Here is a 15,072-nt window from a genome sequence, read left to right as displayed (position 1 = left end):
AACAAAAAGGAATTTGGAAAAATAAGGTCTGCAACATTTTATTTGACCAGTGGATGGTCAACAAGAACTGCATATTAGTTGACTTTCTTGTGGCTCTAGGAGGACACTTAGTATTTTTAAAGTCAGTTAATGCCACCAATGAAATAAAATGTAAAGACCAATGCAACTTGTTGGATGAGATGAAGGTGGAGAATGTTGTCTAGATAGTAATGGACAATATAGTTACATTTGTGGTAGGTGGCAGACTTTTAGAGGCAGGGCAATGCCTGATGTAGTTTCATATGTGGTAGGTGGTAGACTTCTATTGGTAGACTTGAGTAAGTGAAGAACATGGTGGAAAATGTGAGAAATATGATAAAATACATCTATAAGCACACATAAGTAATAAATCTTATGAGAGCACATAGATGACAAGGAGCTCAACTAATTTTATCACTTTGCAGAGTATTGCATCTGCATTGTCGTGTTAACATATTTTTTGAATGTTAAGTGTTTGAGAAATCTTTACTCTAGGAAGGCTAAAGGGGAGAGGATCATGAAGACCAATTTTTATGATACATTTACCATGTACATGGAGGAGATCACAAGGTAAGTTTTCATGATTTTTTAATTTTTTTTTAAATAATATTACAATTTGCTGATTTGTAAATTTCTAATGATTTAATTTTCTGTTTTTTTTTACTTCAAGTTTATTTAATTTTCCAATCTCATTTTTATAAACTCTTTGGTCTTTAGTGTTCAAACCATTGGTTGGGGTTCTACAATTAGTGAATGAGGATAAAAATCCCGTAGAGTGTCTATATGAGGCCATGAACAAGGCCAAAGAGATGAATCAACATTTATATGGGTCAAATAAAAGAAAACATGAACTTTGTATTACATATTTGATCAGAAGTTGAACCAACAACTCTACCGATATATTCATGCTATTGCTTGCTAATTGAACCCTTAGTTTTTTTCTCCAGTTCATTGAAAGTAGAAAAGGAGGTTACAGATGGCCCCGACATGCATTGGTGAGGGCAATCCTTGATGAAAACCTTAAGAGACATCATACATGATGTGTTATAGATTCATAATGGCATGGATGGAGATTTTTTTCTTATGCTCTATGCATTTGGAGGAGAGTCACTCTAAAACAAGGGAAAAAACCATATATGTTCAATTTTATTTTACTATTTATTTTAAGTTTACTAAAATTCATACAAAGTTGCAAACATTGTCCTTGTAGATTTGTGATGGAAAGATTTTGGTGTAACATCTAATCTTCAAAAACTAGCCATCCACATTCTATCTCAGCCCTATACAACTTCAAATTGTGAGTACAATTGGAGTCATTTTGAAGCCACTCGCATGAAGAAGTATAATCGATTGACTCAAAAGTACTTCAATGGTCTTGTCTTTGTATGGTACAACCTTTAGTTGCATGCAAAGAAGGTAGAAGGGTAGGAGACATGTGAGGTGCTTGACCTTAATGACATTGATTCATATTCAAATTGGGTTGTTGAGGATGAGGATCCAATGTTTAGTGCTGATGCTATATCTGACTTATAGAGGGAGACAATGAAATGAGCAATGGATGTAGCAACATTGATAAGGTAGAATGGGAGGCATTAACTAGAGGTTCATCATATTCACATCATGACCCATGCATGAGGCTCCTGTTGAGGATGATATTGATCTTCAGTAAGAAGCTGCAACGCTAATGTCTAGTTTGTAATGTCCCTACTAGTTAGAGATTACTGTCCTGCAAAAAAGATTGTTAGAATACAACATATAAATATATATATAAACCATTTTTAATTTGCAATCTATCTTTAATACTTAATTAACATGATCATAATTTTCATCTAATAAAAAGGATACGAATGCCATACGAAAGTATGTCCTTAGGCGGCCGTGAAGCTCACCTTCTTGGAAGCCCTTGGTTCCAAGCCCTTCAGGAAATCGAAGATGAGTTCGAATCCTATCTTGGGTGTAACCTCTTACACCCAAGCCATCCAAGGAAGACCCTTGTCTATTCCTTGCCTTGGGTGATGCCTCCATCATCCAAGTCCTCAGAGGGGACCGGCCAGATCCGTCTCTCCTTGGTTGAGTTTGATCAACCAAGCCATACATATGGATATCAGTTTTCAGTATAAATACTGCCCTAGGGATTATCACAATCCCTCCTTTAGACTAAGGGAGTTTCCTCCCTCTAGCCTCCAACATGTAATCACATTTATAATACATTTTTGCATTTTATTACTATTTTCCATTCCACAATCCACATTTACATATTCCTGATTTACATGTATTTCCTAACATATATTCATAAAAATGTTCATTAACCAATATTCACATTTATTTCTTAACATATATTCTTACTGTTCATTGATATGCATTTATTACTTATGTTCATACATATTCATTAACATCTAAAAATCATTCATTATATATGTATTAAACTGTTAATTACTACATTCCTTAACATATGTATTAAGCTGTCCATTACTATACTAACATATGTATTAAAGTATTTATTTTATATTCATTAACATATGTATTAAAATATTCATTAATACATATATTAAAATATTTATTATTAATATTCATTAATATATATATTAGAATATTCATTATTAATATTCATTAATATATATATTGAAATATTTATTATCAATATTCATTAATATATATATATTAAAATATTTATTAAGTATATTCATTTGCATAAACATTTGTGACATCCCTTACCTATTTATTAATTTACCAATTATGAATACATTTGCTAATTACCTTTTTGTATACATCACTAATACCACTATTGCCTAAAAAACATAAGTTGGTAGTATAACTTTGGCTATAAAGGCAGACAGATCTGACATGGGTCAGATCTGGTCTGCCACTATATTAAGTATGACTGTCGTACTTATTGTAGTTTATATTGATAGTACTATTAAAGTCTGCATAAACATTATCAGGCTTCATATATAAGCATACGTATTAAGCCATCCTCATGCATACCACCGATAATAAGAATGGTTGCTGCCTATGGCTTGCCTGGTAGTTCCGATTTTCCTCTCCTATGTGCCCCCCACCTCCACATTGCACGTTCTTTATATACTTTTTATATGTCCATTGAATAGGATCACATCTTCTCATGACAACGGTTATGACTTTTTATAATTCCCTTTCCTTACGTAATAGTCTTAATCTCTTAGTATGATCGAATATAATTAACTAATAACCATATTTTTATTAGCACCGTTTGAAGTCACTTTTCATGGTACGTGGTATTTGACTATTCCATGTCTCTTAAGGACAAATACTCATGCCTATCAGATATCGTTTCACCTACTGGATATAGATCGCCGACTATCGACCCTCCATCCATTACAATAACCTCTGTCTTTAGCCAATACGTAATACTTAGGAATATAACTTTATCGTTCTTCCTTTCCCGATATCCATCTTTCTTTGATTGTCGCCGGCTCTGACTCTTTAATAGTAGATTATACAATATGGTTAGAGCATGATGAGTTGTAATTATTGATGATGATATGGCTACTGGTGTTTCGAAGTGGTCGGTGACTTTGACCACCAATTGTAATTTTTAATGATATGGAGCCAGATGTATGTTCATAATAATCGACTGATCATACCCAAAGTTGAGCACCAACCCATGCCCCTCTACCCCTTACGGGTTCACTGTTATTTAATCGAATAATATAAGCTAAATTATATATTTATTATTTTAGATATATAAATCATGTTTATATTTAAGAATAAGTAAATTATGTTTGTATAATTTATTTTGATAAGAATATTATTAATAATAAATATTAATAATAATGTTTAATAAATTCCAAATAGAAATTTGTTGCTTATTATAATTAATTAATAATAATAATTACTTCATTTAGGATGTATATAACGATCAAGGAGGGGACATGACATAGTTCAAGAACACTTACATAGCCTTTTAGGAGGCTTCGTCATAGGAAAAATTTATATATTATGAAAATTGAAATTATAATCGATAATTTTTATTCATATTGAAACTTACAATTTATATGTATTGAACTCGTTTTTTGATCTATGATGTGCATTAAACTCTAATCTTGATCTATATATGAAGGAATCAGTTTTACTCTCTAAACTTAATAATATGTTTTGAAGAATACTTTTACAAATTTATGTGTTTTTTATGTTTGCAAATTTTGCTGAGTTTTTGAACTATGCTATAAAGTGCTCAATGTGAGGTTTGCATCCTATGTTGTGTGTTTAGTTCCATAGAAAATAAACACTACAATATAAAATTCCTCTTTTGAAGCAATGGGCATGGACCCTCAATATAAAGGCAAAGTTAAAATTGAACAAGAGAAAAATGTAAAACTAGGAAATGCATGAATATGTGAAACTATACTTGACATGGTTTTTTTAAAATTATTTCTTTTGCACATTCTTTTTTAAGTGATAAATTTCTAGTTAAAATTCATTCAGGCAGAATTAAATCTTCTAAATTTATGCAGGGGAAAAAGTTTTCTGTTCGAGGTCTACTAGGTGATGAAATGTATTCAGAGAAATTTGATGAAGGGGCTTTGGTGATATTTCGATTGGCTCCACAGGTTCACTTCTTATGGCGCATTATAAATAACAAGAAAAATCCAAATGGTTTTATTCCTTTTCTACCAAAATGAAAACAAAATGAAAATGTCTTTCCTTTTATAGTGCGTGATGCTTTAGGTAGTTTGGTTTCAATTCAATTTTAGTAAGTTACGAATTTAGGAAAATGAAATTTGAGGTCAAGTACATAATAATGCATGCATAAAAAATCTTGTTTTTTGTTTGATGTATCTATTTCTGTAATGCAGGATTACCATCGTTTCCATATGCCTATAAGTGGTGTTGTAGGGAGATTCAATGAGATTCCTGGTCAATTATATACAGTATGTGCACCTTTATCACTTTCAGTTATTCTATATTGTGTGTCAGAGATTAATATTCAAAGTTGCTTATGAAATAGAAGAACAATATTCTCCCCCTTTTTTATTTTTTCTAGAAAAAGGATTCATATATTATAGAGAGATGGTCTACTACATACAACAAAGGAAATCCTAGCACTTTATCTTTTGAATGACCAAATGCTACATCTAGAGCTTAATGCATTCTGGCTATTGGTAATGCAGGTGAACCCTATAGCTGTAAATAGTAAATATTGCAATGTATTTACAGAGAACAAGCGAGTAGTCTGCATAATTTCAAGTCAAGAATTTGGGAAGGTAAAATCATTTTAACTTTTAATGATTTGGATAAGGTTTCCCATTTCATTATATGAGCAATTATTTGAATTTTGTGTATACATTTATTTTTGCATGGAGAGGCTTTCCTAAGTTCCTTGAGGATGTATGTGTACTTTTTCAAAGAAACTCATAGCTGTTGTAGCCCATGCCTATTTCCCTATCCATTATCCCTTAGTACTAATTTGACATTTTGTTTTTGGTTATAGTTTTTGCACAATTTTGCATGCCAAAAGCATCTTATTTTACTATTTTTATAATGTTGTTTGTTATAAGAAATGTTTTTACCAATGTTCACAAGCTTTCATTTATTGTCTAGCACTTTATATATTTTATTAATATTTCAAGTGAATTCAATTTGGAGTATGCTGCCTTTTCTTTCACATATTGCAATGATCACGGATATCCTTAAGATCTCTCTTTGTTTGAGATTTTCCCTTTATATACTCCAATATCTATGATATTATTATTTATGATGCTTGGTATGCTAGTGCTTATGCGACTCACCACTATACTCCTAACACCATGTTTGTCTCCCCAATTCCCACTTCATAGAAGTCATCTATCACCTGATGATTTCCTAGCATGATGCTCAATTGTGATATCTTCTTGGTGTAAGTCATAGTAAACCCATTAGCAACCATCACATTGAATTTTTTGAAATCCTCCACCATAAGGCCTTGTTTTGCTACTAGGCTCTCATCAATGAAGTTGTAGGTTGCATCACTGTCAATCAAAACCATTACTCTCTATCCTTGCAATACTCTAACTCTGAATGGATTATACCTGAGTGTACCTAATAAAGTAGCAAAAGTTCCTCCTAAAATTCCTCCAACAATGCATTCTCTTAGGTTAGCTTTTTTTTCTTGATCACTCTTTGAACAAGCTTCCACTTTTTCCTCTTTATTATCAAAGACAATCTCCATGTAATGAAATTTGCCTCTTCCTAAACACCTGTGACTTGGTTCTCACTATTCTTTGCATGAAAAATATAATTTTTATCTCCATAGTTCATTCTTGGTTTCCTCATCCATGGTTGGCTTCTTAGGCTATTCCTTTTGAAAGAGTTTCTTGTCATTCTTTAATAGGAATGACTTAGGCTGCAATTTATTTTTGGGTGTGGAAAACTCCATATTTCTTGTGCTTTTTATTACATCTTGTTATGGTGGGTCAAATGCCTTCACCCAACCTCTAAGTGGTTTAGTCTTACCCTCAATAATAAGAACAAGTTTCCTCTCCGATACATCAAAGACCATCACTAAAAGCCTTTTAAATTCAAACGCATAACTATCAACTGAGCTATACTACTTCAGCTGAGTTAACTCCCTAAAATGTAGTTGCAAATCCTTTTTATCAAACTAGTCAATAAGTCTTTGGCTTCTACATAAAATTCTATGAGACTGTGCCCCTATGTCACCATCCCATGGTAACACCACCCATAAGCATCCCCCTTCAAATGAAGTGTGGCATATTTTATTGCATTATTCTCAAACATGGGATTTAACGAGAAAATGTTTCTATTTTTTGGATCCATGAATGCATTGTCATTGTTAGGGCCATCAAAGGTAGGTATGGACAAATTTCCCAACCTTCCTTGTGAGTCCTACTTGTGTGTACCTCTATCCCTCTTAGGTCTATTCCTCAATTTTATTTGGAAAAAATCAGTCAAAGACATAGCAGCATGAAATTCATCCCCTAATGACTAGTACTCATGCAAATAATCCAGGTAACTCTCTCCATCATTTTGTTGTCCTCCATTATCTTCCAAAATTTCTTCTCTCTTAAAAATGTTGACATCAAGGGTCTAGTTTTTGACCCAATAGTTTTGGTGTTGTTGTCAGTTTAATTGTTCCCAAAGTTACTTGTTTCTCCATTTTTTTTAATCAGCCTTGGGCATATTCATATTGTACAACATTTGTGTGAATAAATTGCCCAATTGCTATTGTCCCGTAGCAAGATCATTAAGTATTTGTTCTATGCTAATCCCTTCATTTCTCCTTTCCCTATCTACAATGATTTCCTCTATTTGTAAATCTTCAAAAGGAAATTTTGTTCTAGATTTTCCAAAAATTATACTGCCCTCTTCTAAGATTCCTCTAACAATACCCATTAGCTCTTTCAGTAGTGTAATGTCCCCTTTTCTAGGTGACATGAGATGAGCAGGGGTTAACCTACCATTCGAGTTCCCGTAGGTCAATGACATGGTTAGGGGACTCATTCTGAGGGTCATGGAGCTTTGCAGGGGCTTTGTGAGCCGTTTTGGACCTTCAGACGACAATTCCTACATTTTAGGGAGGTCTCCTATTTTTAGGGAGAACTGACAGTTGACTGAATGACCACCTGGGGGACCAAGGAGTAGAGCGGGATCCTTTTGAGCAGTTACAGGTGTTTGGAGAGAGGTTCCTACTTTTTAGGGCGATTCCCTACTTTTTAGGAGGTTGTGGCAGTTTCCATATTTGAGGTTCCACAAAACCATACCATGGTTTCGGTTTTAGGAAGATTGGGTGTGTTTCCTAGTTTCTAGGAGCATCCCTAGATTTTAGGGATGGGACTGCCAATTGGCCCATCTTGTCCGGCATCAGTCACAGACAGGTGACAAAGTTAGATTCATGCTTGGTTGGTTATTTTGGGCTATTATTGGATCTATGGAAATATTTTAATATATTTAGATATTTCCTAAGTTAGTGATTAAATAAATTAAAATAAGGCTATGTATATAACCATTTCGGAGTAATAAGGGGTTTTTGGCTTCATCTGGTTTGATATGCCTACGTGTTATAGCTCGTTGGAAAGGTCTTGAACTTTGCTACATGATTCTCACCTCCCGGAGTCTTTTTGGATGCTTGAAGCTATTTATTCGCAATAAAGTGATATTTTTCTATATTTGACCCCATAATTGGGAAAGTGTCACTTTAATTATAAAGCGCAAGCTTTATTATTCTTTAGGGTTCGACTTGCAAAGGGAAAGGAGTTATAAGGAGATGAAAACCTAATTGATAGCATCTTTGATCATTTTGAAACTTGCGAATTTGGGAATTGCTCTGGAAGAGTGATTTTGGTCTAGGATGCAAACCCTAGGTCTGAGCTTGCTGGGATGTAGCCCTCAGCAAGAGTTGACAGTGGATTTATCCAGGATTTCACAGAGATTGTCAGAGGTAGAAGACACATCTTCTTGTCCTGAAGATTCAGTGTGCATATTGGGGGTTTCAACAAGGCGGCTAGTCTATTTCAGCTGGCACGTGATTTGCAGCAGCTTCCACGCCTCCTTTGCAACCACGCCTTGTTTGTATGTTGGCTTGAAGGGTTGTATTCAGCTTATTTGGTCTTCCTTGTTCGTTGCCAGTAATATTCCTCCATCTGGCATCAATCCAGATTGAGAACAGCTCCAAATAAATGTATGGATTCTTGTTGAATACAAAACGAGGTTATTTGCCTAGTATGATTTGCAGTATTTTCAGATTGCTTAAGTGTTCTTACATATGAACATTGTTTACTGTTTTATTTCACAGTTGTTGCTATTTATCAATTACTTTACTTATAACATCAAAACCCCAAAAAGAAACAATCCCTTTCTGCAACTTCTGTCTATTCTATAAGATCACTGGAAAATTACAAAAATATAGTCTGTTTAATTAAGAATTTACAGCAAAAGGACCCATTTGGGATCTTTCAAGTAGGCTGCATATGAATTATATTTTTGCATCAATCTTGTTAAATTCCCAATAGGCTAGCAAGAAAACTAGCTCTGATACCACTATAAGTCTCTACCATGATATTCCAACAAACTTGCAAATTTTGTGGTTCCTACTCCCAAACAATTCATCAAACAGTTGGCAGAATACTTAACCAATCAATATTTCTAAATGTAGTTCTTCAGAACAGCTATAGTTGTCTTGTTATTATCATGGGCATATTCATAGATATTTGTAGACATTGAACAATTCATGGACATTTTAACAAAACGTTGTCATGCATCAACCTTTCATTGACAATTTCACAAACAACTGGCCAACACAACACCTTATGGTATTTAATGTCAAGATACAATAGTGTCAGCAATTGATATGTTGTACATTAAAAAACCATGCAATAGACAACTAATAATTATGCACCTTTTCTTAGAACACCATACATTTGTCAAATGCTAATATTCACATTAGAAAATCACCAAACTCACAAGTAGCGTCTTCCAAGGGTGATTTGATGCAAGTCAAGCTACTGAATCAAGCAGCAAAACAAAACTTAAAAACAACTATTCAAAAAATATTTAATTAATTTGCAACAACACATTACGTAGCAGTTTAGCAAACATACATGGCTTCTTACATGCCTTAAATCATAGATACTTGACCCAGGCAATTTCCTTAGCATTCACCTTGATATACCCTTCAATCTGCAATCACTCTCTAACTTCCCTTTAATTTACTCTTGCAGTAACAAAACTCCTCCAAAAGAGCTCAAAATCCTTATTTATAGCTTACAAACAGAGTAGAGGCAGTTTCCCCATGATATTACATGTGGCAAGGCATCATTGACCCTTAGGATCTGCATTCAAGTGGTTAAAACCATTACTTTGTTGTTTTGTGGCCAAAAAATGCATTCTAGCAGTATTTGTGAAAATTCAATGGGTATAGGGATATATCCACTTGACAAGAAAGTTCCATAGTTACATAATCTTAAGGAAAATAAGCCAGTTGCAAAATTTTGAGGGGTATGTGGATGATATCGACATTGCATAAAAAGTTCCATAATTACATGATTTTTAAGGAAAATATTCTAGTTGCAAAACTTTGAGTGGGTATGTGGATAATATCTACATTGCATGAAAATTTCCACAACACCCAAAATATCCTAAAGCATAGGAAATTTTTGCTTAAGTATAACGTTCACAAATGGACTTGGTTCTTCCTCAAATTTGAAACATGACATCCCATACACTAGGAAAATCAGAATTGCATAACTTTCATGATTTTGGTTGGATCTTTTTCTATCCCAAACACTAGGAGAATCCCGAAATTGCATAATTTTCCCAAATGAATTTGGATCTTCCTCAAATTTGAAATGTGAGTACCCAATTGGGCTCCTAACAAGATAAGGCGATGATCCATCCATGACTCTTTGAAATCTACATCATTCAATGACAATCAACTCTTCTAAAACTCACAATCGACCGAGATCCCAACTCGTCTTAGGCTAAGCTAGTTGTCTATGTAGTGTGGTCTTTTGCACTATCTCCTTCTTTTCATATATTCTACTAGGGTGGGGCCACTACTTTTGTAGTCTTGCAAGGTGTAGCTTCATTGCAGATAGAAAATTGACCTCTGTTCTGATGTGCCTTCTTTTACTAGCCACCATCTTTTACAACAATGGTACTCCTTTGTGCTTGGATAATGTTGTCTTACTTCCATCATGAGTAATGCTCCTCTAACCATCACTAGGACAGACAATATTCCTCAAGTTTAATTGCTAATGGTGACATTTTCACCAACAAAACTCTCCACTCGTATTCTTAGTTGCAACACCATAACTGTTGCTCTTCTGGCTCTTTGTTAGTTTGCTTAATGACATGTTTGCTATTTTTACATCCAAGAGGAGGTTCTGATTTTGAGGGATGAGTTAAAGTTTTCAGCTGAAGTTTTGGAAGTCAAAACAGTAGAACTAGAAGTACAAAACAATTGTTCCGTGGTTTGTCTGATTATACTGTTTTCTAATTCACGGAGACATCCTATCTAAATATATGACTTATTTGATTAGTTGTGTAGATTTAAGTACTTCATCTCAATCATAAATCCATCTTAATACGTTGAATGATTTGTATGGAAGATTTTAAAGTGGAACTTAAGATTGATACAAGTCCATAATTGAACAAATAATAACCTTAAGAAGCCAAAGAGTTAACAAAAGAGGAATATCACCATATTAAATGAAACCATTTTTTTTATGAGTAAAAAATGTGGAAGGCATTATTGCTTTATATTGGTCACTAGACAAGTAGGCAAACCCATCAAGGCACAAAGCCCAATAAATATAAAGTCCTCACATTTATAAGGTACACATTTGCATATGCCAATTGCACAAATTCCAATGGCATATTACAAGCATTAGTAAGAGGAATTATTTGAGGAATGGGTGGCTATTTTTAATTATTATTAATCTATTAGTGATGGGTTTGTGTTGGTTATCGAAAGAACCCAAATGTGTAATTATAAAAAGAAAACCAATAGACAATGAGCATTTGTCTAGCTATAATAGTTGATTAATTTTGATCCAAATCAATATTGGATACTACAGGAGATATAAATTGATGATGGTAAGATTAAGTTGATAGATCTAACTAAAAAAGATACTGAGATAAGTGCAAACATTTTGGCAGACTCTGTAAACCCTAGTCGTGTTTCTTCATCGAGTTTTTCACGGATTTCCTCTTTCTATGGTGCAGCAACTATTGCTGCACATGAGAGTTGCTGCACAGGAGAATCATCAAGGGCTTGATTCGTCGTTCCATGTTGTGGCCTTTAGAGCCAACTATTCTCTGAAGATCCATTCCAAAAATATGTAAAAGAAGATCAAAGAGTGTGGTGCCCTAGAATCCAACAAAGCTAAAGGCAACAAAGACATGAGCCCCATGAATAATGATTTGGTGAATCAATGCATGTGATTGTCCACCCTAATGGATTGCTCATGGTGAATTTAGCTCAAGCCTAGACCAAAGCTACAAAGGATTTATGTAATCCCCAACATCAAGGAACCATGGAGACACATGACCCTTACTCTGAAAGTAAAACAATCTCATTTCACTTACCTGATGATATTATTGAAGTCATTTCAGAGTGTCTTCCCTGCCTCCCCAGCCTAGTAGTCCCATTAAACCTCAAACCCTTTTGTCTTCCCAAGATTGTCTTGTTCAAGAACACTCTATGGCCATAGGGAATTGTTCTATTGAAAATCAGTTTAACGTGTTGCTTGTAGATGAGGAAACCCTTCTCGACTCATCCCAATGAAGTGCCATATTCAATCTTGGAACATGTGTGGTTTGACAATCCCCACTCATAAATATGAAATAATCCCATTCGTTCACTAAGACAAAGCATTCAAGAAAAAGGGCATCAATCAAATCCAAGAGTTTTTCATACAGACACACATGATATCACAGATTATCTTATCAAATGATTGACATCATTGATTATGGTGAAATGAAGTATTCTCCAAATCAGTGGCAAATGTCCTGCAGATTAGAAGGTGGCCGATATATATCAAGGGTGAGGTTTATGACAAGTGGCACTATATATATTAAAGGAAAAGATATTGTCTTAAACAGTAATGAGTATGCAAGGAAGATAGTGATTTATAAGCAAGTTGATTCAAATACATTATGGTAGGGCAATGTGCAGTAGCCGATCTCCATGTAAGGGAAGAGATTTGTTTTGTGACGGTGACTTTATGATCAGATTGGAGAACAAAACATCATCTTGATAAACAATTATACTTTGATAATCAGTCCATCCAAGGCATGGCAGGCCAAGGACATGTTGATCAAGTGACACTGTAGGATCGAAGGAATCAGATCGAAACATAGATCATCACCACCTTATCGCTTTCCAAAGGAGGAAATGCAGATTGCAAAACAAGACACAAAGCCCTCAACATAATCGCTTCACAAGAAAGTGAATTATGATCCACCTTAATAAGTAAACTAATGACAAACAAATCATAACGAAGGGGCACAAATGAGTTACTAATTGCAAACGGGTGTGATGGTGAGATACAACTTCTCACGTCAAGCCTTATCAAGAGATATTTAAAGACCATTGTCAGATCTTCCAAAGGCATGGATTATTTGTTTAGTTATTTCTGTATCTATGCAGTGCTCACACAAGCCAAGAAGTCAATCAAGTAAGAGGAGGGCAATACCCTTCCTATTGCAAGATTAAAGAACGCATTTATAAAAGAGAATATAGAAGGAACAGCATCATAGTTGCACAATCATAAAGTTATATCAGGGAAGGCAACCACAGAATTCAATTCAGATCACAAATTTGTACCAAACTATTGCATGATCATAAAGGCCTAACAGTGACAGCGGACACTAAGATCTGAAAATCCATGTGTGTAACATCCATACAATCAGAATTTCCAATGAATGTAGATTCCTTCGTATATTGAATACTATATCAGATCAGAAGATTTTATTCTTGCATTCCAGTTTCCCACATGTGTTAAATTCGTCCTGTTTAATCTTAATATTGCTTGAAATAAATCTACAAGACATTCCAATTAAATCATAAGCATAATCATTAGATTGTAAAGATCGAAGAAATCCTAAAGGGGACATTACAAAATATCAAGTCGAGCAATCTGTTTAGTATCATCAACCTGATGTTCTAATGCTTCAAGAAGTGAAAGCTAGTGCCACACATTTGGATGCTACCCTTGCTGCCATTTGGAAAGGGGCCCTTTTCCTCAAAACGAATCATGATGATGGTGGTGGAGGTGCTGTTTTGGGCCTTGCCTCTTGGTTAGCTAATAAGGTTGTGGCTACCAGATTTGATCATAATAATCGGTGTGTTTGGTCTACTGTCATCATTAATGATACACTCATTGGATTTTGTTCCATTTATGCCCCTAATTCTCCCATTGAAAGAAGTCAATTGTGGGAACGGATTTGTCTACATCTCCCTAATGGTCAGTTAGCAAAATTTTCTTTGCAAAAATCCATTAGCCAAGGCCGCCCTCTTGCCCATTTTTGTTTGTCCTTGCAGCTGATGCTCTTGGCTATCTTTTTAAACATGCTCTCTCTAATAAACTTATTCATGGCATCTCACTTCCAGGTAATGTCAAAGCACTCAGATTTCACTTTGCTAATGATAGCATGCTTTTTATCCAGAATTTAACTGAAGAAGTGAGTAACACTTTAGACATATTGGATCTCTTTTGTTCTATTTTTGGCTTTAAGCTAACCATGCATAAGACTAAATCTATTATGACCCATCCTAGTCCTCGACCTCCTTGGATCCCCAATGATTGGCATGAAATCAAGCATGGCTCTATCACTAGATGCCTTGGTGTTCCCTTTGGCATTGGTGTCTCCCTTAAAGACATTTGGGCATGGTTCGTAAGAAAAATAAAAAAGAAGTTCATGAGTTGGACCAACCAGTTTTTATTCATGGTCAGACGAATACAAGTGGCAAACGAAATCCTCCTTGTTAGCCATGTCTACATCTCTTCTTGTTGGCTTCCCTCCAAGAGTTGTTATAATCAGTTGACCTAGCTAATCAAGAGTTTCCTTTGGGCCAAATGGGCCGATAAAAAGGTCTTCTTACAACCTCATGGGACCATTGCATCCATCCAAAAGATGGAAGTGCCTTGGAAATTATTGACCCATATACCCAAGGTGTATGTCTTACTGCAAAGTGGATTGTTAGGGCTTTAGATGGAGAAGCTCTTTGGAAGTGCTTAGGTTGACATCGGATTCAATCTTTTATTGCTGAATGATCTTGGACTGTAGTCCATTGGATAGATCAACCACTTCTTGCCCCCTTTTTTAAAACCCATGGGTCTGCCCCTTTTAATTCTATTTGGTCTGCTTGGTAGATAACTTCTAGTAGGTTGTCTTGGTTCAATCAAACCTTAAGTCATGGCCTGAGCTTTGCCACCTCTTCCATTTGGTGGAACCGCTTAGTTCAGCAAGATGGAAAACCTCTCGGTGTCTTTAAAAACTTTTAGTGGAAAACATTTGTTCAAAAAAGGAATTCAAGGTGAGATCCCACTAATTTTAATTGGATACCTTGGCACC

General features: G+C 34.9%; 1 protein-coding gene across 3 annotated transcripts in view; it reads left to right on the top strand.

The window, feature by feature from the left end:
- LOC131044884 (phosphatidylserine decarboxylase proenzyme 3) overlaps window positions 1-15,072 on the top strand; it is a 265,342-nt gene that overhangs the window by 233,212 nt on the left and 17,058 nt on the right. For all 3 annotated transcript variants that reach the window (XM_057978357.2, XM_057978356.2, XM_057978355.2), the window contains 3 exons: window positions 4,512-4,607; window positions 4,854-4,928; window positions 5,169-5,261. In XM_057978357.2, coding sequence (XP_057834340.2) covers window positions 4,512-4,607; window positions 4,854-4,928; window positions 5,169-5,261 — 264 coding nt within the window. The remainder of the gene's footprint in view (window positions 1-4,511; window positions 4,608-4,853; window positions 4,929-5,168; window positions 5,262-15,072) is intronic.

Source organism: Cryptomeria japonica, chromosome 1 (genome assembly GCF_030272615.1).
Source record: "Cryptomeria japonica chromosome 1, Sugi_1.0, whole genome shotgun sequence".
NCBI lineage: Eukaryota > Viridiplantae > Streptophyta > Pinopsida > Cupressales > Cupressaceae > Cryptomeria > Cryptomeria japonica.
This window is presented reverse-complemented; position numbering and strand designations above follow the sequence as displayed.